The 26,404-nt window shown below is 41.5% G+C and overlaps 1 protein-coding gene across 1 annotated transcript in view; it reads right to left on the reverse strand.

Annotated features, from left to right (window-relative positions):
• Positions 1–306: 306 nt before the first annotated feature.
• The window catches only part of PIP4K2A (phosphatidylinositol-5-phosphate 4-kinase type 2 alpha), a 209,377-nt gene continuing 183,279 nt past the window's right edge, over positions 307–26,404 (reverse strand). Inside the window, exons 7-10 of the mRNA XM_065398140.1 lie at positions 12,061–12,174; positions 4,605–4,848; positions 3,444–3,547; positions 307–992 (exon numbers count right to left, since the gene is read on the reverse strand). Of these exons, the coding sequence (XP_065254212.1) occupies positions 912–992; positions 3,444–3,547; positions 4,605–4,848; positions 12,061–12,174 (543 nt within the window). The 3' untranslated portion in view covers positions 307–911. The remainder of the gene's footprint in view (positions 993–3,443; positions 3,548–4,604; positions 4,849–12,060; positions 12,175–26,404) is intronic.

Genomic DNA, 26,404 nt, shown 5'->3' on the forward strand with positions numbered 1-26,404 from the left:
CCTTCCTATGCTGGAAGATGTAGCTACTATTGCCCAAAACTATGCACTTCTTCAAATAAGCTTTTTTTCCCCTTGTAGCATTATTAGCTCATATATTGCAAGAATATAACTGTATAACAATGAAAAAAACTTCAGGTAATAAAAGTGAAATAAGCAGGTTTTTCCCTTGACATAAATTCGCGATAGCAAAAACATATATGCAGCATGAATATGGCATTAGCTCTTTGTAAAACAAGAGACATTAGCTCTTGGACTCTTGGGAGTCTGGTCTTCCTGATGCAATGTGCTAATGAAAAAAAAAAAAAAAAAAAAAAAAAAAAAAAGCAATGGAGCTAACAGAAAAGCTTCCAGCACCAAGGGTTTAATGTTGCTGCTATTTTTAAGGAGTGCCAGCGTGCAGGGTATAAGTGTAACATTTGCAGTAAAGGTTTTATTATTATTATTATTATTATCATTATTATCATCATGAATACTGTCTTGCATCCTTTCATTCAAAAAATAAACTGATCCACAGTTTACAATTTGATACCAATATTGTAGATTTAACATGCATTTACTCCTCTCCCACCCTCACACCTCTGCTCATTCATTCCATTTCAGCTAGTAGCATCGGAGTGTTGCCATTGCAATGCACTCTGAGTAAAGCTGATCTTTTCAATTAATTAATTAATTTATATATATATTTTTTGCACACACAAAAAAGTCAGAAATAGCTAGAACTATGCTGGGAATATCAGGCAGCTGTTAAAGCGAGTATTCCACCCCAAATTAGTCATCTTTACCAGCAGATGTAAACAAGGGGGTTGGCTTTCTGCAAGATGAGCACTTCTCTGAGTTCCTTTCTTTTCCCTACACTTGTAGCCACCGATGCTGTCCCCAGGTCTGGTGTTTGTCCTATGTAACATGATAGGTTACGTCAAGATATTGGCGATAAAGTCCAAGAAGCGCTTTGAATACTGTTCAGGGTTAACGGTTGAAATCTCTGCACCTGCCTATACAGGGGAGAAGTAAAAAGGTGAGGAAAAGCAGTTTTAATTGAATATTTTTGTATGGAAACCATTACTTAAAACTCCCTTGCAATTTTCAGTCCCCGGGCCCGAACCTGCAAACAGGATAGCAAAGGTAATTACTCCCATGCAGAATCCCATGGATCTCCAAGTGGTTTCGCACTGGAGTAACTGTACTCACTGCCATAACTGCAGGAGCAGTCCCCTCCTTTTAAAAGTGTAACGTTCTCTCTACCCTAACTAACCCTCTGAAACCTTTAAGCTCCCTTGTAATTTCTAGCATTTAATTAGCATGATACAGAAAGAATCATCAGGTTTTCTTTGAACAGGTATCTTCAGATGGAAGATAACTCCAGATTAGGACTGACATCTAGTAATCACTGTTAATATATGGCAATCTGATAGGCTATTTTATCTTGAAAAGGCAAATCAGACTATTTTTGGATTGGTTGATAACAATAACTCGTAATTTTACACTTCTATATAAGCTTAAATCCTGACTAAATTTAAGTCAATGGCAAAACTCCCACTGATTTCAATGGGACCAGGATTTCACCCACAGTAGTTTTCATCTCAGGTTTTCAAAGTCCTTGACATATATGGGGAAAACTTGAGGCAGTGAATGGAGAGAGTCCCATTGACTTCAATAAAAGTTGGATCAGCACTTGAGCAGTAAAATTGAATACACATTAAATGCTGTGCATTGAAGAAGGTGAAAAAACCCTTCAAATAGAGAAGAATACATTTCCTAATCTCTTTCAGTTATTGTAATCCTAGGCATTGCTTACAATAATAGTAGATAAAATATTTCAGAGAGAAGTGAGTGGGTTTTTTAAAAGATGATTCAATTTAAACTTTGTTAGTAATCATCAGCTGATGATTGTACAAGGGCTGCCTCCACTTTCAGCTGTCTTTATAGTGTATGACAGAAATGATCTTTATAAATTCATTACTGGGATTTATTGCTGAGAATTCTAAAGCAACTGATACTATCAACAACGATGTTCTCCAGTTTTTGTTTAAAAAAAAAAAAAAAAAAGGATAGCTAAGGGCCCGATACTGCAAATACTTACTGTATGTGTGCATTTTTACTCACAAGAGCAATCTCACTGAGTAGTCAATGTGACTGCTCAGCTGGATAAAGTTACTCATGTTTACAGGATCAAGCCCTAAAATGGTGGCCCACAATAACAGAATCATAGAGATGTAGGGCTGGAAGGAACCTTGGGAAGTCATCAAGTCCAGCTCCCTGCTCTGTTGCAGGACCAAGTAAACACAGACCATCCTTCACAGGTGTTTGTTCAACCTGTTTTTAAAAACTTCCAGTGGTGGGGATTCCACAACCTCCCTTGAAAGCTTATTCCAGAGCTTAACTACCTTTATGGTCAAATAGTGATAGTCATATTGCCTTATCTGTATTTACAACAACACATATCCTTCAGACAAGGGATTTTAAGGTAGTAAAGCAATACATTTGAGTTTTTATGCTCCCCCAAATTTTATTTTACTAAAAGCCTGACAAAGTAAACCATATTATACATTTTGGAGTAAACTCTCAGCAGATTGGGCCAACAAATGCACAACCTAGTCATTATGTTCTTTATCATGCAATCTAATCCATAAGTGACTTCTGTGGGGCTGCATATGAGCACAAGGGTCTGCCATACAGATCTGTTTGAAGGATCAAGGCCTAAATGAAGACTTCCGCACACAGAGTTCTCTTTATATTTAACCATTTTTAAAAAGAGATGAATGACTTCTAGGTAAAACCACTGCTCAAATCAACAAAATATTAAAGGGTTAGGCTATCTTTTGGCAAAGCTGTGCCTTGCACTATGGAGCATTTGCAATAGTAAGAGGCTATTCAGCTCCTGAGATTTGCTCTTTAACTTGGCTACAAAGTTTAATGTGTTGGCTATTTGGAAAAATAATTCAGTACACTATAAATTATGTATTTATCTGCATCTGGCATAGTATTTTTAAGCTTCTTTCCTAATACAATCACAGGGTGAAAAAGAGTTTTCACTTTGTGGGATTTTGAGAGGACACTCTAGCCTACAACCAAAGCCACTGTGATAAATACTTGCCACATTCTGCAATGGATATATTCAGGTGTTTATTGCTATAAACCCAAATTTAAAAAGTCTCACAATACCTAGAAATGATATACTGATGCAGCAGCTATTGTAGTGTTCACCAATAATGAACACTGCTTGTGAGGGTGGGAAGGCATTTTCACTCTTAATATTTAACTTGTAACAATCACTTTCTAGTTTTGTATCACAATTATTTAAATATTTAATTAACAAAATTAAAAAGAAAACTTGACTTATTTTGCATCCTTCCATAAATCCCCAAAACTATGCTACAGCAGGGCATTAAATAGCAAATATTCAGAAGCAGCAATGGAATTAGAGAAAACGAACAGATACTTACACCATGTTTAACAGTTTTTGCAGCATGGGCAGCTTTCTTTTTTGCATCATAATGAGTAAGAATGTCAATAATGGCCATAAAGTATACCTCCTTCCTAGGTGCATCTGCAGAATGACAAACGTATTGCAGTCAGAATGTCTTTACAAGTGTTTTAATCAAGATTCCTTCTTTTGGCATGTGACTAAAATGAAGTCAATCTTCAGGAAAGGGAGAGTTTAGGCTCAGGCCCTTTTGTTTTTTTTTTTAAATAGTTTAGCTGCATTCATACATATGAAATAAAAGATAATGCAAAATGCAACATTAGAAGGCATAAGCCAATATTCCTTGTTAAAACCAACATGTATTTTCATTTCATCCACAATTATTTCTGGGATATAGATATAGAAAAATGGCCAAATACATACGGTATATATTTTGTAGACAGTGCTTGTGTTTCAACAATTAAGATCACATTTCATTTATGAATGGTAGAAAATGGATTTACCAATATGTTTACAAAGCAGGGCCTTGATGGAAAGCAGATACTTTGTCTGCCTTGAACAATCCATGGTAACTTTAAATAGAAAGCATTCCTGCTCAGTGGTATGGACTACCTTAAAGCTCACTTGCTTTTTTATGCAAAACAGTCTTCCATATGACATTTTCTTATTAGTACTACAAAACTGGGCTCAAAGTTTACAAATATTTTTAGAAGTAAAAGTCTTTGAGATATAGGTCAAAGCAGTGATTTGCTTTTTTCTGAACCACTGCTAACAGTATTGGCTTATCTACCACCGTAAAAAACAGTTATGTACAGCAAATAGATTTCCACCCCACAAAGGAGCTTTTCTCTTGGATTCTAAGAATCCCTGTATCTCCACACAGGATGCAGCACTGTAAACAGCTGAGCAAGTACATTAGCTGCTTGGGCTGTACGTAAACTGTTTTACTGTGTTTCCAGACATTACAATAGCCAAGAAATAAATTATATTAAGTATCAAACCCACAATATAGATGCCTTCAACTTTCTGTTGCACCAAAAATGAACTAATTTCCTTTTCTACAGAATGGATTATATTGTGCAATATAATTTTGCCTTTATGTGGTTATGAAGGCTTTGAGTTTTTGATTCAAGAATAAAAACATCTCATACATACTAATATTCACAGCAATACTGCTTACTTTCATGGCATTTTATTCCATAAACATCAATGGCTGGATCAAATTCCCCTGGAGCCAAAGGCTGTGAGCTGTTCAGTGTATTTCCTGGACTGTCTGGAGGCGTTCCAATAGGGTGGGTCCCATCACTTTCCCCTTCATCTTCTCCATCATTTTCCTCACACTCTACCTCTTCCTGTTCAGCTCTCTCGACATCATGAATTCCAAGCAGCAAGCTGTAGTCCATGAGTTTTAACTGAGCAAGGAACTAGAAGGTGATAATAAGCAATGTCAATATCACAGTGAAGTCTTAGATCTGACCGTGAACATAGGAAAGTATGTAAAAATGAAGGTCTACAAAGAAGAGCAAATATCTCTAAGAGAGGGTGGCTGGGATGGGGGCTAAGACTGGATTTAAAATAAGGAATATCTTCAGGACTGTTATGCCAAGTACAGAGGGGACAACCTGAAGTGTGGGAAGAGGCAGTGGGAGTAGACGAAAATGTCCATTTTAAATCAGGATGGATAAAAATCAATGATTTAAAAAAAAAAATCGGATTTTTTTGATAAAATGCTTTTTGAGGAAAAAACTTATCTAAAGATAGTTTTAATTAAGATACATTATAGCTCAAAGAGATCTCATCATGGAATAGGGATTAAAAATTCTAATTCTATAGTATGAGACAATATATGCATGTAATGTTTAAGGAAAGTTTTGTAAATGAGTTCCATTAGTTCATGGATTAGGGACCCAATCTTATAAGGTTCCAGAGGCTTCTGTATAGACTTTTTAGGTTAATCTTTCTATCTACCCAATGGGACTCAGTGCTCAGTCTAGAAAACACCATCAAAGATGCTCAGTTTTGCAGTTCCCAAACTGTGGATGTCTCCCCAGAGGTAACATGCTTGTTAACAGCAAAAATGTTTTCAAATAAATAAATAATATATAGAGGTGAGAAATAGCAGACCTCAATTCTATTGTCCCTCTGCAAATGTGTGTACACAGAGTCAATCCCTTACCTCTCTCTAAATGTGCAAAGTGTCAAAAAGTTCAATGAATAGAAGATTGTTGGGGGTGGAATAGATCTGGACAAGGAGAAGAAGTCTGGAGATAAATGTGAGAAGCGAGGGACATATGCTTGTTTTGTTAAAATATTATATGTTTGATGTTGAAGAAAAATATCCAGAATACTTAATGTTGTTGTTTTAGTTAAATAAAACAATTTAAATGTCTGTCTGGTGATGTTCTCCTCCTAATACAGCATGGCAAGAAAATCCTCCAAATATTAATGATTAGCCTGTTGAATTGGAGATAGTTCACCTCCCAGTGACTTCATAAATATCTGCTTCAATTACCTTTGGTAAATGAAATAATCAAACAATCATTCATTTTCTGATATAGCTGTAAAGCTAATCTGAAAAGTTTTCAAAATAAATCACTTAAAAATGTACCTTCTAAAAATGAAACCTACATCTATATCTGAGTTGTGAAGAATGTGTGTTAACATTATAACAACCAACAAGAATGCACTTTTATGTAGAAATCCATGATTAAATCGAGTCTTCCTGACTAGTGATTTAAATAAATCTGATTTAAATCAAATCCACCCTGTTTTAAATGTATTTTATTATTTTGCTATCTGAAAGTCACTATTACACTTCATAACATCATTAGCACTGGGGGCTCAAGGGAGGTCAGGGACACAGATGCTATAAATCAACACTAAGATGCACAAGCAGAGTTGTGCTGGGCAGCTTGCACAATGCCTGTATCATGCTTTTCTGTAGTCACTCTCATAAGCACCCACAATTCACATACATAGCCAAATATACAAATGAGGGTTAGATTTATCTTCATCCCACTGGAGCTACAATCTTTTAAAAATATTTTAGATAACATTTGAGGCAAAATGTGTGTATTTATCTGGATGAAGAGGCTACTAATGTGATACTGTAATTAGTAAACATGAAATGCAACAGCCCAAAGGTCAAGCATAGCCTGCTGTATCACCCTGTTCTAGTAATAAAGTCTTCAGGAAAAGGAACATCTTTTCCCTCTTGTGAATGATCAGTCTCACTGTTAGCCAGTCATTTGTCTCTGCTGTCCAGAGTTCCACATAACACCATGTTATCAGCTGTACTTTTGTTTCATAAGATAGTTCATTAAGGCCTGACCACAACATTCCTTTCCCTTTGGACTGCAGGCTCAATTCAAGAATCACACAGAGAAATGTGTTAAATGCTGTGCCCACTGAAAGTGGACAATGTAGCTTTTGGACCTACAGTTTGCTAAGTTCTACATAGCATAGGACTAGAACCAGGTCACATTCTCTTCATGACCACTGACCTGAGTGGCTCACAATCTAAATGAAACATTAGCATACTAGTTTTTGTATTTTTCAGTAGAGATGGAGGAGGAGAGGCATATGTCACATGGAACAGGAAGTCAACAGTGGAAGGCAAGGTGAAAAAAATGGGCTTGAGGAAAGAATTGAAGGAGAACGAAGACACCTGCCATACAGGAAGATATGAGGGTATCTCGGTAGAGGCAGACCCACCAATACTCCAGCTCCCTCTCAACTGCCTGCAGCTTGAGACGGTGCATCACAGCATCTGTTAGCTGAGCCATGCAACTTGCTACACCTCACTTTCTTGTACCCTTTTTCTTTTAGTTCTTTCTTAGTTATTTTTTCTTTTATTCGCAAGAGTTCATGCTTTGAGCAAGTTTTCTGCCCTCTTTCCTTGTTTGCCCATTTTGGACTCCTGTTTTTTTTTTTTTTTTCTAGGCCACATTCCTGGCCTCAAGTGCAGGTTATGCCCTATATCCGGGGCTTCAATTCTTGCCAGACCTGCCACAGGTCCTTTCCCCTCAGCCACAGACATTCAAGCTGCGTCTGCTGTTTGGGAGAAAGCCATATTCCCTCTAAATGTAAAATCTGTTTAGGATTTAAAAACAGATCTGAAAAATTGAGGGAGGACAGACTTGAACTCCTACTCATGGAGCACTCTCTGAGCTCCACAGGGTCCAAGTCTCTTCCCGGTACATCAGTTCCACCGATCACCTCTGCTTCTGCAGTGAGCAAAGATCCTGGAGGCTCAGAGATACTCCCCAGACCTTCCAAGAAGAAAATACCTTATTCTCCGAAACAAGAAAAGGGGAAAGTCACCTCCATGATCTGGGTCTCAGGAGACCATGTCCCAATATGGAACTGAGGCTCCCATCCCTCTGGTACCATGACCACAGTACCCGACTAAGACAACCTCATCACGTACCAAGAAGCCATCTAGCACGGCACTGACATCGACACCTGACTTAGTGCCCCCAAAAGCCAGAACCCAAGGCAAAGTCCTTATTGGTACCAACTTCCATAGCCAGAAGCAAAAAACATACTGTACCTATTTAGGTGCAGTCTCCGGGACCACCTAATACTTTACTGCATCCAGGCACCTATCTCATGAGAACCTCCAAATCCTCAAAGAGCCCAAATCACCATTATGAAGAGGTAATGAGAGGTACTCCCTACCGATACTCCCAACCTCATGAAACCTACTTATCCTCCATCCATTTCTTCAACAGTGACTCACCCTTCAGTACCAATAGTTCCCCTGCAGACTTTTTCAGGGATCCAAGAGATACTTCCAGCTGTTACTGTAACGACTTTCTCCAGCATGGCTTCACCAGCCTCCCTTTCTAACCTCAGTACCACTCAACTGTAGGTCTCTTCCCAGGGCTAGGTACTGACTTAACCACCAATATATACTCACCTCTGCCCCAAGGGTATAGGGGATGACACCTCATCTGATTCAGAAGGGTCTTTACTTGGTTCCTCCACCTTCCAACCTCCCTCCCTAGAAATTCACACTGAAGAAGGAGCTTGTAGCAGGAAGTATGCCCTGATACCAATGGCAAGGACAATCTTGCACCATTCCCTTATGCTCTGCCACAATGGGCTTGCTGCAATGGTGTTCAACCTGTGGTCCCTATGTCTAAAGGGTCCACAAAAGACTGTCATTACCATAAAACAGTGGTTTTCAATCTGTGGTTCGTGGACCCCTGGAGGTCTGCAGACTATGTGTGAGATTCCAAAGGAGTCTGCACCTCCATTTGAAATTTTTTAGGGGTCCGCAAATCAAAAAAAAAGGTTCAAAACCACTGGCTTACTAGAATTGCTTTCTACAGGGAGCCATCCCAAAAGAGGTCATTCATGTCAGGAACATCAACCGACACCTATAGATCTTGCCCCATGGATACATCCTCCAGAGCAGGAACTAGTGGAAGAGGGAAAAACTCCACCTTCTCACAAATCCTCCTCATCAATAGACAAGGCTGTCATCCCTCCCCAGCCATTCTATCCCAATTACTTCAAGGCTTTTCAAGAACTCATAAAAAAGGGTAACAGACACCTTACAAGTTCATTAGAGGAGATTCAAGGAACACAAAACAACTTGTTGAATATCCTTCATTTATTTCCTCAGGGCAAGACTGCCTTGCCATCAATGATTCTTTGCTTACTCCAACACACATAATGTGGCAAACTCCAGCCACTGTCCCACATATATGTAAACGAGTCAACAAAAAGTATTACTCCCCCCCACCTCCAGAGGGTCAATATTTATTTTCTTCCACCCTACTCCCAACTCTCTGATAGTGGAGGCTGTTATGAACAGAACAGGTAACATCAGTCCCATTCAACACTATCTGATAAGGAGCTAAAACAGTTGGACCTTCTGGGCTGTAAAATCATCTCTCCCATTTCCTGCCTTCCTGGGAGCTCAGCACCTCAGACAGATGGATCCTAGAAGTAATTTCCACTGGCTATTCCATCCAGTTCAGCTCCTTACCATCTACCAGCACCCTTTCCTGCCCCTCTTCAGGGACCCCTCTCATGAAGGCCTATAGAAACATTGAAAAGGGAGAAATGACAAGATTTGTCAAGATCCTGGTTGTGAGGAGAGAAGGAAAAGGAGGAATCAAAGATAATACCGTGATTGCATGCTCAAGTGACAGGGAGAAGCATAAAGTTGTCAATGTTGATGAAGAAAGGGAGCAGGAGGAAGGATTAGGGGGAAGTTTAAGGAAGTGACAGAACATCCATGAGGTGATGCTAGCAACAGGAAGAGATGTGAGCCAGGAGAGAGGGGGAGAAGTCAGGGATGGAGAGGTAGATCTGAGTGTTAGCACAGAGGTGATGAGATTCCACAGGCGTGGATGAGGTCAGTTGCAGGAAGAGGGGACCAAGGACAGATCTTTGAGAAACCCCAACAGAGAAAGAGGATTGAGCTATTGATGGTCAGGCTGAAAGAGCAACCAGGAAGGAAACAGTAGGAAAGGACAGTTGTAATGGACACTCACAGAGGGTCTCAATAAGAAGTGTAAAAAGGCAGCAGAGACTGAAGAAACTCAGCATGGAGAAGAGATCCTCACACTTGTAAGGGAAGAAGAATTCCTTAGTGTCTTTTGTGGGGACAGTTTCAGTAGAGTGAGAAGCCAGATAGGCGGGAATTTAATAGGGAGCTGGAGTAGAGGACATCAGTACAGTGGGAACAGACAGCTGGCTCAAGGAGTTTGGAACTTAAGGGGAGGTGGGAGATAAACCCATAGTTACAGAGAAGTGGGGTCAGTACTCACTGAGAAAGGGGGAAAGCTAAACTGTACAGACTGAAGACTGTTATACTTTGTGTATTTAACTGTAAATATTGTGAAATAAAATTTTATTATATGTTATTCATTTGTTTAAAATACATTTTCAAACTTGGGAGTTTATGCATTGGGTAGAAACTGCACTCACTTTTTTGAGCAGTTAAGCAGAACTGCCTATCTAAATAAGAACAGGGTAACTGATAAAAGAAAATAAGGTCAAATTTTGTCCTCCCATTATTGGGATCAGATGTCAAGTCACTTCACCACAGTTGTCGGCATACAAATTTAATGATCCTTCTGTATGGATTTCAAAACTGTGTAAACACTATAAAAGTCACTCAGAATATGACTAAGACTGACCTTCTAATGTCTGCCATCATATTTAAAATATAGTAAATGAAAGCTATGTAGCAGACCACACTCGATCCATATTTTGGAGATAAAACAGCGACTGTATTCATTGCATTTCTTTACATCTTGTGTGCGGCCTATTTACTGTAAAAAATTTAGTCAGCAAAAATGTTACATGCTTAAAGAAAGGCTCAAGAATTTAAGTCTAAAATTTGACCTATCCTAAAGATGCTAAAAATTGGAGGACAAATACTTTGGATTTATTTTATATACACATGTGAATAGATGAATGTGTATGAATTATATCAAAATCTATCACCCCATTGATGAGAAATTAACCTCCAGACCATTCTGTAAATATTACACACACAATATTCTGTGCTGCTTTGCAACAGCTTTTAACTGATAAACACAAATCCCAGAGCTATGCTAATATCAGACAATTATGTCAATGTTCAAAAAAATTTCAATATAAAAAGCGAAGGCCCTGTAAGCCTGAGTGATCAGTTCTATTCTAAAGATGGGGAAATACCTCTTAACTTTATTTATTGAATAGATAGCTATGATAAAATTATTTTACTCTGAGAGCCAAATCAGCATTTTAAGAATTAGTATTAAAAAGAGCACAAACCAATATTTTTGTATTGAATGTTGACTATGTGTTCAATATAGCAGAAGCATACAGTATTAGAATAACGAGAGGAAGTGTACACAAACACCTAAGGCACTCATACTACTGTAATTAGGATGGTATAAAACTAGACGATTGACAGGTAAATTGAATAGCAGATGGAATAAGCACAGGAATGGGAGTTGGGAGACCTGCGTTCTCTGCCGCTGATTCAATGTATGGCCTTGGGAAAGCCACAACTTCTCTGTGCCTCAAGTTTCCCCATCTGTAAAATATAACTAAGGCCTGGTCTACACTACCCGCCTGAATCGGCGGGTAGAAATCGATCTCTTGGGGATCGACTTATCGCGTCTCGTCAGGACGCGACAATCGATCCCCGAATCGATGCGCTTACTCCACCAGCGGAGGTGGGAGTAAGCGCTGTCGACTGGGAGCTGCGGCAGTCGATTTTGCCGCCGTCCTCACAACAGGGTAAGTCGGATCTGATACGTCGAATTCAGCTACGCTATTCGCGTAGCTGAATTTGCGTATCTTAAATCAACCCCCCCCTGTAGTGTAGATGTAGCCTAACAATACTTAGCTCACTCCATGTGGTATTATGCCTGTAATGCATTTTAAATCCAAGCACGTCATCAGGACATGGACAATGTATGACAACCATCTATGGTAGAAGGGATCTTTATTAAGTGATCACTCCTGAAATCTTAGATTGTGTTTCATTTAAAGAGGTCTGTGCGCACAAGTTTATTTTTACCCAATACATTTATGAACTACAAATGTTTTTTGCACAGCTGTACATATGACTTGTTGCACAGTGTGGTATAATTATATAAAAATCAAGCAGATTACATTCTTACCTCCACATCCTTTTTGAGCTTTTCAAGGAACACCTTTTTGTTGTTTTCATCAATATAAATCTTTTGGCCATCATTAATAAAATCATTGTCTTTGAATGTTGGCAGCTCTTTGGCCTAAAACAAATGCAAAATCCAAAACCAATTAATAGGAACTAGAACACAAATATGAGTACATTGAAATTGCTTCTTCAATCTGGATCCATAGAAAAAGGTTGTGCTCAAGTCACAGCAGGACTGAATATACACTGCACCCCAAATACAAGATGTCACTAATGACCAAAAGAGGGCACTAGTGAGCTATGACAATTGAAAGCACTAACACATCAAATGCAGATAGGTAAAGCTTCATTCAGTGTAATCAAATACACCTGCATCATATTCACTTGTTCACAAATTTAACAGAATTCTAATTTGCTTTCACAGTTCACCAATGTTGTAAAAAAGTCTGCTAATTACAGAACTCACTCTCAGTAAATTTAACTATGAAGGAACTATTATTATCCATCCAGTGGAACAGCTTCAATGGGAGAGGGAGCCACACATCAGAATTCCCATACCTAAGTGGTTAGAGCACTCTCCTGAGAGGTGTGGGAGACCCCTGTTCAAAACTTCTCCCCCTTCAGGCAGAGGGGGGAACTGAACCCAAGTGTCCCACATCCCAGGTGAATGCACTAACAACTAGTCTAAATATCAGAAGGTGGGAAGTAGCAACAGCAGCACCACCTCCTTCTCTGGTCACATTTTGAATGGGACCCAATCTAGCAGGTAGCCCCTGAGCGTGCCTAGTTGATTGGGCACCATGGGCACTTTTCTGCTTATTTTTCTCCAGTTTGTGGTCTGCCCTGGTGCTTAGGCAGGAGGTAGCTGTTTGGACAGTAGAGTGAGGCAGCAATGTGCATGCCCAGAGGCAGAAGCTTAGACACCAAGAAAACTTTTACTGAGAAAATTTAGGCACTGAGTGACTTTAGGCATCTATAGGGTTAGGCGTCAGCCTAGCATGAGTTTTGTGGATTGCACTGGTGCCTAAAACAATGACTTAGGCACCTAAGTCTGAGGTTTAGGTTCCTAAGCACCTTTGTGGATCTGAGCCTTTGTGACTAACTTCAATAGAGCCAAGATTTCACCCCCAGTCTGCAAGTCTTTCTACTGAGAGTAAGTAAGGGGGGGAACACCCCCCAATACCTAAAAAGCAAACAGAACTCCCCCCATAGTTAACAACGGCCTACGGGAATGTTTCCTGTAGCTTCAAGAAAAACATGCCAACACATTGCTTATAAACCTTATTGAATACAGTACTTTCCAATGTACCACTTTATTTTGTTCTTCATAAATCCAAGGAGGAAAAAGTGGCCTAGAGGTTCTTTTCCTCTATTCCCCCCTCCCACAAAAAGCAAAGGATTCAAAGTGACACTATCATAGCAGACAGGCCCCAAAATTTAACTCACACAAATATTTTTATATCTCCCTCTAATATTGAAAAACTCTTGCCTCCAAACAAAAGAGGGGATGGGATGCTTTAATTCCACAATAGCAACAAACTCCTTTCCTTGGGTTTGTTCTTGTGGATTGTGTGTTATTCACCCTGGTGTGAATAACATAGCTGCCCTTGTTCAGAAAATGACTCCCCCACTCTGCATACCAAGAGAATATTAAAAACAAAAAACAAAAAAAAAAACACCCTGAAGATTTTTAAATAGAGATAGGCGCAAACTGAACCCTTAGATCCCAACAACCGTGAACTTTGGGAAAGTTGAGCTTTGAACTTGGCAGGTTTTGGATACATTACTTTCTGCCTTGTTAAAATGTCCTATAACTTTGTTCTTAGAGTCCCTCCCATTTTGTTTAAAAAAAAAAAAAAAAAAAAAAAAAAAGAGACATTTGAGAAGGAATTATAGGTTCCCATCCATCCATGCCAGATTTCAGAGAAGAAAAATTCAGTCTGAAGCACTCTGGTGTTTAACCCAAAGGCGTTTGGGTAGTATCTGGAAGGTTTCTTAGAAGCCAATAGTGGGTTGCTGTTTACTATAATGTGACAGAATACATCAATTATCTCCCTGGCCAGCTTGGATAAGTAGTTTGGGATGGAAAAGAAGAGGAAAAAGCAGATAAAATATTCAGGACTAGCAGCTGTAAAGCTTATTGCTCTCCATCTAGGAAATTATTACATAACTATGTAGGCTGACTTGGCAGATGAGGATGGAGGGACGCTGCCAAAGCCAGAAGGATCCAGTGAGTGGGATGTTTAAGACTGGAGGAAGGAGACTGATATGGAATTAGATGAAAACTTGAGACAAAGCAATGAAAAAATAAAAGCAACCAAACTCCCTTTCCTTCCAGCACAGAAGTCACTATAATCCTGATTTTAGAATATTGTTGTATTTAAAAAGTCATAGCTAATTTATTGTTGTATTTAAAAAGTCATAGCTAATTTAGAACGACACTTTTAACAAACAGGGACTATTAACACATTAAACAAATGATAGGGAAGCAGAGGAAGGATGGTCTTATGGTTAAGACACCAAGCTCAGTTCTGTGCTGCGCCACAGACTTCCTGAATGACACTGGGGGAGGCAGTTAGGCCTTGTCTTGATGGGTTAAAAAGGGCGCGTCTTTCACTCAAGTTAGCTTACCATGACAGACAAGCCCTCATAACGCTTATTAAAATACAGGCTAAAACTTTTGAAGGCATATTAGCGATCCATGTAGTAGCCTAGGAATCCCTCCCCCTACTACAACACTGACAATCCAATCATGTTTAAAGACATATTGGCTAAACAAATGAAAAACATACCCTTTTAGCCTTCAGTACAAGGCCTTAGGGGGAGATTTTCAAAGGCACATCGGGAGTTGGACTTTTCCCTGCACTGAGACTTTCAGTGGGAGTTGGGTGTCTAACTTCCCTTTGTGCCTTCGAACGTCTCTCCTTAACCATTCTGTGCCTCAGTTCCCATTTTTAAACCTGGGATGATAACACTTCCCTACCTTAAAGGGTTGCTGTGAAAATCACTAATGCTTGTGAAGCACCGAGATGCTATGGTGATGAAAGCCATATAAATACCTAAATTCATAGATTATAAATGAGGTATTTAAAAAATAAGCAAAAAAACCAAAAAACCCCAAGCCCTAACAATGGCTTGGAAGAGGAATAGCTGAGCACAATTTATAGGCATTTAAAATAAACCTGGAACAAACATATTACATGCCAGTTGTCACACTGACCATGTATGCTGTTTCTCTTGCCTGCACACTTCATTTCCTGTTCTTGGTATTTTTAAACCATAAGCTTTTTTAGTGGGGCCATGTCTTCCTATATGTTTGTACAGAACTTGGCAAGATGGGGTACTGTTGTAATACAAAATTAGTATTAACAACCATTATCCACCATCAACAAAGTTACTGAATTAATGTCCGTGAAAGTGATGGGCGTGAGAGATTTAGGAACTTAAACAAAACAGATTAATTACTGGAATGGGGTTTTAACCGTTATTTAAAAACCTATACTGTATGAAGAGATAGGCAAAGATTTGGGGATATGTATGTTCTACCAATGCACAAGGGCAATTGAAGTGGGTACCATTTAGACATGGGAAAATGCACCTCCTTTCATGTGAGCCTTTAAAACTCTATTCACGTGAAAAATTGCAGAGACTTTGCTTTAGTGAAATAATTGACAATTTTTGATGAAGTCTCAAATATTTCCAGTGAAGAAAAACCCTTGGTAGAGAAAGAATCACTGATACTGTAATTCATTGTAATGAACATTTACTATAATTAAAGAACTAAATATTTGAAAAGCTGCACAGGAGATGAACACGTAACTACTCCTACTTAATTAATAATGGATTTTCACTCTGAGCCTTTGCTCTCATTTTAATCCTCTCTTTAAGAATGCAAGAAGAGCATAGTGGATTTTACAAATAAAAGTATGTGTTTCTAAAAGGCACATACTCATCCTTTCCACAATTCAAGTTGAATTTCTTAAGCCTTCATTAGATTTTCAGCAGAAACCTAAGGTTTTATTATGAGTGGGTCATTGTGGCACAGAGGTTCTCAGTGCAAAGGATAAAACACTGAAAAGCTTTTCCTGGCTAATCTTCACCTTTTCAGGTATATTAATTAAGTAGGTACATTGTTTAGAAATTAGGGCTACCAAATGATTTAAAACATTAATCGCAATTAATCACGAGATTAAAAAAAAGGTCACGATTAATCGCAGTTTTAATCGCACTGTTAAACAATAATAGAATACCATTTATTTAAATATTTTGGATGTTTTCTACATTTTTATATATATTGATTTCAATTACAACACAGAGTACAAAATGTACAGTGCTCACTTTATATTATTTTTTATTACAAATATTTGCACCATAAAAAAGATAAACAAAAGAAATAGTATTTTTCAATTCACCTCATTCAAGTATTGTAGTGCAAGCCCTTTATCCTGAAAGTGCAACTTACAAATGTAGATTTTTTTTTCATAACTACACTTAAAAATAAAACACTGTAAAACTTTAAAGCCTACAGGTCCACCCAGTCCTACTTCTTGTTCAGCCAATTGCTAAGTATGACGAAGTGGGGGATTTTCTTGTTTTCGGTGGGGTTTCAATGGTTTGCATGCGGAGGGGGTGGGACTCAGTTTCCCTGGGTGTTACTGGTTTAACGAGGTGAGAGGAGAGGGAGTTTGTTTTGCAGAGGACCGGAGAGAGGACTTGGGGACCCAGCCGATGGCCGGGAGGACGGATACCCCAGTGACCGGTGACCTGGCGACCCGGAGGCCCAGCTGAGGAGACGCAGCTGGTTCTGGCCAGTGGGCGGACAATGGGCTGCAGAGTGAGGACCCAGTGACCTAACCAGCCGGTTCCAGCCAGAGGACAGAAGCGAGGAGAGGAGGCTCCGGTTTACGACCCTGTTTACCTGGAGAGAAGACAATGGACAGAGGCGGGGCCTGGGGCCGGTGATCTCAGATGTCCAGCTGGGAAGCAGGGGGGCTCTGGGCTGGAGAGGGGGAGCAGGCAGAGCCCACCTGGATGCAGAGAGACTGGGATGTGCTGGGCTGAGGGAGGCCAGGCCTCAGGTCCTGAGAGTTTCCTGTGCTGTGTTCAACTCTCAATAAATCCTCCTGTTTTATGCTGGCTCAGAGTCACTCTGGTCTAGAGAACAGGGTTGCATCAACCCCTTCGGGGGTGGAGGCCCCGGGGGTCCAGAGCAAGTGGACTCCCTGAGGGGGCCCACGGCAGAGACAGACATGCTAAGGCTCAGAGAGGTGCGGCTCCAGGAGGTGGAGGGGCCTGACCCCGAGAGAGAGTGGACCCCCGAGAAGGGCTGTCGCACTGAAAGGGGCACCCCCCACGGACCCAAGAGTGGGCACGATCTGTGAGTCCGTGACACTAAGACACACAAGTTTGTTTACATTTACGGGAGATAATGCTGCCCACTTCTTATTTACATCACTTGAAAGTAAGAACAGGCATTCGCATGGCACTGTTATAGCCGATGTTTCAAGGTATTTACATGCCAGATATGCTAAGATGATGTTCGTCCATTGTTATCGATAAAGACCTCAACAACTCATTCTTTCGATGACTGGGCTCTGTGCGTCCGAAGATGATTGATCAGTCCGATTCGGGCGTGGAACGTCCTGTCACACGTCGGGCAGACATGTAATGGCACTGTCGATGATGTACGAGCAGCTCTGGACTTGCGCAGCTCACGCTTTTTTTCAGCCTCAGCAATACGCCTCGCCTCAGAGGTATTACTGCCTGTGTGAATGAGGCTGCGCCATGCTGGACGGTTCAGTGCGAAGGTTTCCCATGTGGCGGTGTTGATCTCGAAGGACTTCAAAGAGGTCTTCAGCATGTCCTTGAACCGCTTCTTTTGTCCTCCATGGGAGCGCTTTCCCTGAGTGAGTTCTCCGTAGAAGAGCTGTTTGGCAATGCGTTCGTCTGACATTCTCACGACATGTCCGGCCCACCTGGTCTGGGCTCTCATCAGCAATGTGTGAACTGATGGCAGATTGGCTCTAGTAAGGACATCAGTATCGGGCACTTTGTCCTGCCATCTGATTTTTAGAAGCTTTCGCAGACAGGAAATGTGGAAGTGATTGAGCCTTCGTGCATGACTCTGATAGACAGTCCACGTCTCGCAGGCGTACAGCAGAGTTGGAAGCACCACTGCTCGGTAGACCTTCAACTTCGTTGGTAGGCTGATCCCTCGACGTTCCCAAACGTTGGAGCGCAATCGGCCAAATGCAGAGCTGGCTTTAGCAATTCTGCAGTTTACTTCATCATCGATTGACACTGCTCGGGAAAGGGTACTGCTCAGGTACGTGAAATGGTCCACTGTCTGAAGTCTCTGTCCATTTACAGTGATGGACGGTTCTGAGTACGGAGCGTGGGGAGCTGGCTGGTGCATGACCTCAGTCTTCTTGATGTTAATGGTGAGACCGAAGTTGTTGCATGCAGTTGAAAACTTGTCCATACTGGCTTGCATTTCTGGCCCTGTACTAGCATTCAGAGCACAATCATCGGCAAAGAGAAAGTCTCGAAGTACAGTTTCCTTCACCTTGGTGATGGCACGCAGTCGCCTCAGATTGAATAGTTTCCCGTCAGTTCTATACTTCAGGCCTACTCCTTCAGTGCAGTGTTGAAAGGCATCAGTCAAAGTGGCAGAGAATATCATGCTGAACAAAGTGGGTGCTAAAACACACCCTTGCTTGACGCCGTTGGTGACTGGGAAGGCCTCAGATGTTTCACCGTCATCCAGGATACGAGCCATCATACCATGATGAAATTGATGTACCATTCGTATAAATCTGTCTGGACAGTCAAATTTCGACATGATCCTCCACAGGTCCTGGCGACTGACAGAGTCAAATGCTTTCCTGAGGTCCACAAAAGTTGTGTAGAGTTCACGATTCTGCTCTTGACATTTCTCCCGTAGCTGACGCACAGCGAAGATCATGTCAATAGTCCCATGTCCCTTGCGGAAGCCACACTGTGATTCTGGCAGTAAGCCCTTCTCCAGGTGAGTGATCAATCGGTTCAACAGAACCCGTGCAAGAACTTTCCCCGCTGTAGAAAGCAGCGAGATTCCACGATGATTGTCGCATACCTGGCGATTGCCCTTCCTCTTATAGAGGTGCAAGATGGACGCGTCTCTATATTCTTGTGGAATGGTTCCCTGCTTCCAGAAGGACTGAAACAGCTCAGTGAGTTTCCGTAGCAGCACGGGTCCACCGACTTTGTACACCTTTGCTGGTATGGCATCTGACCCTGACATAAGAACGGCCATACTGGGTCAGAGCAAAGGTCCATCCAGCCCAGTATCCTGTCTACCGACAGTGGCCAATGCCAAGTGCCCCAGAGGGAGTGAACCTAACAGGTAATGATCAAGTGACCTCTCTCCTGCCATCGATCTCCACCCTCTGACAAACAGAGGCTAGGGACACCATTCTTTACCCATCCTGGCTAATAGCCATTAATGGACTTACTTTCCATTAATTTATCTAGTTCTCTTTTAAACCCTGTTATAGTCCTAGCCTTCACAACCTCCTCAGGCAAGGAGCTCCACAGGTTGACTGTGTGAAGAAGAACTTCCTTTTATTTGTTTTAAACCTGCTGCCCATTAATTTCATTTGGTGGCCCCAAGTTCTTATATTATGGGAACAAGTAAATAACTTTTCCTTATTCAAACATTAGTATGCCCCTTCATTCTTTGACCACCATTCCAGAGAACGTTTCCATGCTGATAACGATCCAAAGCAGTGAGGTCTGACATTTTCATCATCTGAGTCAGATGCCACGGACAGAAGGTTGATTTTCTTTTTTGGTGGTTCGTGTTCTGTAATTTCAGAATCGTAATGTTGCTCTTTTACGACTTCTGGCAGAATGTTCCACACCTCGTCCCTCTCAGATTCTGGAAGGCACTTTAGAGTCTTAAACCTTGGGTGTCAAGCGCTGTAGCTATTTTTAGAAATCTCATATTGGTACCTTCTTTGCGTTTTGTCAAATCTGCAGTGAAAGTGTTCTTAAATTGAACACCATGTGCTGGGTCATCATCCGAGACTACTATAACATGAAATATATGGCAGAAGGTGGGTAAAACCACGGAGCAGGAGACATACAATTCTCCCCCAAGGAGTTCAGTCACAAATTTAATTAACGCACACTATTATTTTACCCCAGCATTCAGTCACCCTGTGCCAATCACTTTCATTATTTATCCACAGCTTCAACAGGAGAGACTGAGTAAGCCCCACATCAGAACTTTCCATAGCTCAGTGCTTAGAGCATTCGCCTGAGAGGTGTGGTAGACCCCTATTCATATCCCCCCCCAGGTGTCCCATATTCCAGGTGAGCACTCTAACGAGTGAGATAAATGTTATAAGATAGCTGCTGTTGTCATTGCCACTGCCACCACCTCACCTCCTCAAGCGGACAAATTCTGAATGGGATCCAATCCGGCAGGTGGTCTCTAGACACACCCACCAGATCAGGCCCTGCACATGAGATAGGCATTTGTCTGCTTACATTCTCTCAGTTTGTGAATTGCTCTCAGACTTAGGCAGGAGATAGATGTCTGCACGCCTAGAGTGAGGCAGCACAACTGAGGTGCTGAGGGAACTTTTACTCCGAGAACACAGGCACCGAATGAGCTTAGGCACTTACAGAGTTCAGCAGGAATTGTATGGATCACAGTGGAGCCTAAACTCAGGATTTAGGCGCCTAAGTACCTTTGTGATTTGGGGCCACAGTGCCTAATCTATAGTGTGACATTCTGAAAAATTAAAATGCATGGACAACATGTGAAATGTTAATTTATTCTGGTTTTATATTAAACATAATTAATGTTCCTGGTCCACTTCTCATTGAAAGCTCATTAAATTTGCTGAAAGTATAGAACAAAATGTAAAAAGTGGATTCTGGCCACTAACAAAACTTACCCAGAACTTTAATAAAAATCATTGTGTACTGAGTAATAAAACAACTGTACAATTATTAAAATAATGACAGGTTAATTCAATGTCACTTGTACTTTTTATGTAACATAAGTCATCTGATTTTATAATATGCTTTCACAGTATCAGTTTTAAAATACAACATTAGGACCTTTTATAATATCTAGGTCAAGCTCAAGAGAAATGACTTAGCTGACCACATAATGTATCAGATTCCGATTAAGTATGAAACTAGCAAATATGCAGGACGTTTAATCTATAGTACTTAAGATAATAGATTTTAATTAAAAGCTATTAATTCAGATATTAGAGGTTTTATATACCAAGATGCAAACATATTTAGGTCTTAGAGGGCTTGATCCTGCCAAGTGATGTACATCCACAACTCCAATCAAAGGAACCAGGAACTGTAGGTGCTCTGTACTTTGCAGGATAGGGCCAAAGTGCATTTCTACTGGGAAGCGTGATTATTTAAAAATGGAATTGTGGAAACAGAGCTAAGCTGAATTTTTCATTCTCTTGCATCACCACCAATAATGAGAGCTCTGTAGGCCAAAACAGGACTTGAATCGCCACCCCATTTTCTTCAAATTACGGGCTCAGTGGCACAAGTCTAACATTGAAATATAGTAAGCAATTCTGCTTGTGATGAACACAAGGGAAAAGAATCCAATTCACACTCTTTTTAGTTGTGTCAACTGTAATGCTAACAGGTGGAAAAAGTACTGAAATCTAAATTTTGTCATTAAAGTTAAAGTTATGACTCTAAATACACAAAGGAGAAGATCTACCAAATAAGAAGGTGCCATTTTACTACCATGTCACTTCTCAGACATGAGCAATTAAAAAAAAATTAAAAGGTCAGTTACTTATGTGTATAATTTTGTCCTAATAACTGCAGTATTTTTCGTATGCACATGAACAGAATTAGATAGTCAATGTTAGAACCTGGATAACTAGTGAGTCATTTTTATTGCAATTCCTGTTTAATTTCCTAAAAAGTACATTTTCTGAGTTTAAAAAAAAATCTGTATACTTAAGGATATAAACAATGACTTGTGCCTCTTACCAACCCCAATGATTGAGATCATTTAATTGTTTCTATATAGCCTTTTTGCATTTAATCAGAGAAAAATATTATAACATTTCCATGGTATTTTCTGAATGAAAAAGAGTTTGTACCTAGGTGCAACAGGCCAAAATGTACCCTCTCTTTATTGGTGTTAAGTGTGCTGTCTGACAATTAGTGGTTGCCTTCCACTCCAGTGGAGGCTGGATTTCAATGTGCTGTATGCATATAGGGCCTCATGCTGCCCACACTTAGGCATGTGAGTGAGTAGTTACTCACATGTCTAAATGTTTGCAGGATTGGGCCCATAGTTCATCAACCAGTTTGGTTTCCAAGCTATTATAAAAATGCCTGTTATCAGAAGGTAGGCTCCATGCACTAGCTTCATTTGCACATAAATTTTCTTGTTTTATAAATTAATTATAAATGTTAAATAACTTCAGCCTTTTTGTTACTTTTAGCTGCTTTTCTACATTGTGTTCACAGGACAGAAGATTGTATCCTGAAAAAGAAATGCTGAGTATTAATTACAGACGCTCCCCGGGTTGCGCAAACCCAACTTACGGAAATCCGGATTTATGGAAAACGTTCCGTAAGCGCTTTTTTTTGGGCGTAATTGTCAGAGATACGTTCCTGACTTACGCAAAACTCGACTTACGCAAGGCGTTCTGGAACGGAATGCTTGCATAAGTCGGGGAGCTTCTGTAAATATATTTTGAATAGTTTGGAGTGTCTTGGATGGGTTCTGCAGCTGGACAGGAAGGTCTGCACCAAACAATTATTATAGAGGAAAGGGGAATCATTTGGGCATTTATCTGGGGGTTTTGCAGGCTATTGGTGGTTTCCACCAGCTGTGAACATGGAAGGCTGAATTTAGGATCTTGCTGTGTGAATTGCTCTAAGGGGAGGGCTTTAGCAGCTGGGACCGGGGATTTGTAATAGGAAGTTGCAGGCAGGTTAGGAAGTTGGGAGGCAGCGATGGGCACTGCACAGATGAGTGCACTCCTTTTCAATACTCAGTGACATAAATTCAGGATGAGTTCCAATGGTTAACATTATTTTGCTGGAAGTTGAACGTGCAGGACTGAACACAGAAGTGCCCCTGTTTTATCAATTTTTAACTGAGCTGGACACCTGCAATAAATTAAAAACCACACTTGAATCCTTCTGATTTAACTTGAGAATTATTTCTTCATTTGAGGTAACTATTAATTGAAAAGCAACCATGTCATAAGAAATTTCAAAATACAGTTTACCACAAACATACACTATATCAATTATAATTGTGTGACGCATCAAAGAAATATTTTAGGGAGAGGAGGAAAAGACTATAAGCACCAATTTTAATGGAAAGTGACTGCATGGGTAGAAGAGAAAACTTACCTTACAGTAACAGGAAGTTCTTCAATATGTGTAGTCCCTATCTATATTCCACTGTGCATATGCATGTGCTCCATTCACCCAGAGTTGAAGAATTCTCACAAGCAGCGTCTGTTGGTCCTCTCATGTTCCCTTGCCCTCCTTGCGTTTCTGACTGAGGGCATAAAGGTTGGAGAGGACCAAAACCTCTTCAGTTCCTTCTCTACCACAAATCCAGTAAAGCAGAGGGGAAAGAGGGCAGGTAGTGGAATACAGCTAGGGACTGTACGTCCCAAAGAACCTCCAGTTACTACAAGGTAAGTAACTTTCTCTTCTTCCAGTGCTGATCCCTGTGTGTATTCCAATATAGGTGACTGACAAGCAGTACTCAAGAAGGAGGAGGGTGCAGGGATGCTCACAGCAGAGCCATCTGGAGGACCACTGTCCCAAAGAATGTGTCAGCAAAGGAGTTCTGCACCTGAGCATACTGTCTCCTGAACATGTGGATGGAACTCCACATAGCTGCTCTGCACATGTCAAGTACAGGCACTTTCTGAAGTGATGCCACTGAAGTTGCTTGTGCTCTTGTATACTCCTGGGGGGATTCTGCGTGACTTCACGCCCACGGAACCCCCCTCCCCCACAGAATTCCTGTGCTTCCCTGCTGAAAACGGCAGGGAAGTAAAGGGAAGCTGCGTGCGGGGGGATGGGAGGGGCGACCATGGGTGCAGTTTTTGGGGGGGGACTGCCTCCTCCAAACAGAGGCGAGGCATGGGGGGCACACGGGGTTACGTGCAACTACCCCCCCCTCATTTCTGCAAGCACAGAGCTGCCCAGCAGAAGGAGGCTACCTCTTAGCTCTGCTGACTATGCAGCTGAATGCCGCCTCCTGGGTTCTAGTACCAGTTGTGCTCCCCTTCTGTGTGCTGTGAGCCTTCCTGTTTTCTGTGCAATAGGGGGTAGAATAGGGCAGAGAGAGGGGAATGTGGGGAGGGAGATGGAGAAGAAAAGGGGATAGGGGAATTGTGGGGGGAAGCGGGAGCCCGGCATGCGGTGTCTCCTCAGCAGCAGCTGGGGTTCCCCCATTAAGCAGGCCCATTAAACCCTCATTCTGACAAGCCCTAACCCCCACACCTGGACCCTTCTGATGAGCCCCACACACTCAAACCCCTACTCCACTGATTCCCAACCAGCTGCACGTGGACCCCCACTCCATCAAGCCCCATTCCTCCAGTACCCGGATCCCCCACTGAGCCCCCACCCCCACCCCCCTTCACCTGGATCCCCTGCAGAGTCCCATTGCCCTTGCACCCAGAACCCCCCCAACGAGCCCCTGGGCAGTCAGATTTCCCACTGAGCTATCCACACCCAGCTTGCCCCACACAGAAACCTTTCAGCCCACACCTGGATCCCCCCACACTAAGCCCCTCCACACTTGGATCCTGCTGGGCTGAGCCTGCACACCCACACCTGATGCACCTGGCACAGAGGGGCAGGGCTCCAGGGTGTTTCTGGTGCAGGCCTGGCCCTTGCACTGTGTCATGGTCAGATGCAGCCTCATGGCCGAGTCCCTGTACCTGGAGAGGTGGGGGCTTCAGGGTGATCTCCCACCTCAATGCAGCCAGTGGCCTGCACTGCCCACAGCCATGCTGGAGCCAGATTTATTTATTGACAAATAAAATTTGCAGAATTTTAAAATATTGTATGCATAATTTTTATTTTTTTGGCACAAAATTCTCTGAGGAGTATCTTGTAGAATAAGCCCTTACCCCATGAAGGAAGGAAAGATGTGACAACTGGCAAGAGAGAAGGATACAGCCTGAACTTCATTTAGAGATAATCTGGGAGGATATAGTTTGATCTCGGATTCATTCTGCTATACCGAGAAACAGTCTATGATTTTCTGACTGGTATTGTCCTTTGCAGTTAGAAGGCAAGAGCACTTTGTATGCCTGGGGAATTAAGTCTCAGTTTCAGAAAAAACACAGGTAAGTGGACTAATTGGTTTATGGGAAATTCTGAAATTACCTTAGGGGTGAATTTTGAATGTAGTCGTGAAGAGACTGTCCTTATGGAATACAGTGTATGGCAGATCCTTCATTAGTGCTCTCAACTGACCTACCCTGCTGGCTGAGGTGATGGCCACAAGGAATTCAACTTTCATCGACGGATGAGACAGGGTGCAGCTAGTGGTTTGAAGGAACACTTAGTGAGTGCTGAAAGTACAAGGTTCAAGTCCAGCGAGGAGTAGGCTTCCTTCTTGGTGGGAAGGTTCTGATTAGGCCCTTCAAGAATCTGTTAGTCAATGGGCGAGTAAAAATTTAATAACCATCTGATGATGGATGGTACGGACTGATTGCTGCCAGGTGGACTCGTATAAAACTAAGGGAGTCACTTTGAGAGAAAGAATTCAGTCCAAAATAAGAGGAATATCTGCTGACTCAGGAGATGTGTGTTTTTGCTGTACCCAAATGGAAAAATGTTTCCACTTGGCTGAATAGCATTTCCTAGTAGACTCTTTTAAAAATGCTTTGTATATCCTCAGAGCAGGAACCTTCTAGGGTTGATGTCCATCCAAAAACCAAGTCAGAAGTGTTTTGGGGCGGGGAGGCTCGATCCTGCTCTTCTCCTGGGTCAAGATAATTGGGAAAGGACTGGGTGCTGATTGGGGGACAAGATGACATTTGTGAACCAAAATTGTCAGGGCCTATTGGGGGCGATGAGGATGACTCGTGCCTTGTCATGATGACTTTTCCATAAGACCAGAGGTGGCAGCAGTAAGGGAGGAAAGGCATCGTTCAGACAGTCTGACCAGGGGAGAAGGAGAGCATTGTCTTGAGAGTATCGTCCTAGAGCTCCTCTTGAACAGTGTATGTTACACATTTCTTGCTCTTTTGGGAGGTGAACAGATCTCAGTTGGGGGTCCCACATTGAGTGAAGATGCTATTCACTACTGA

Source organism: Emys orbicularis, chromosome 2, assembly GCF_028017835.1.
Source record: "Emys orbicularis isolate rEmyOrb1 chromosome 2, rEmyOrb1.hap1, whole genome shotgun sequence".
NCBI classification, from domain to species: domain Eukaryota; kingdom Metazoa; phylum Chordata; order Testudines; family Emydidae; genus Emys; species Emys orbicularis.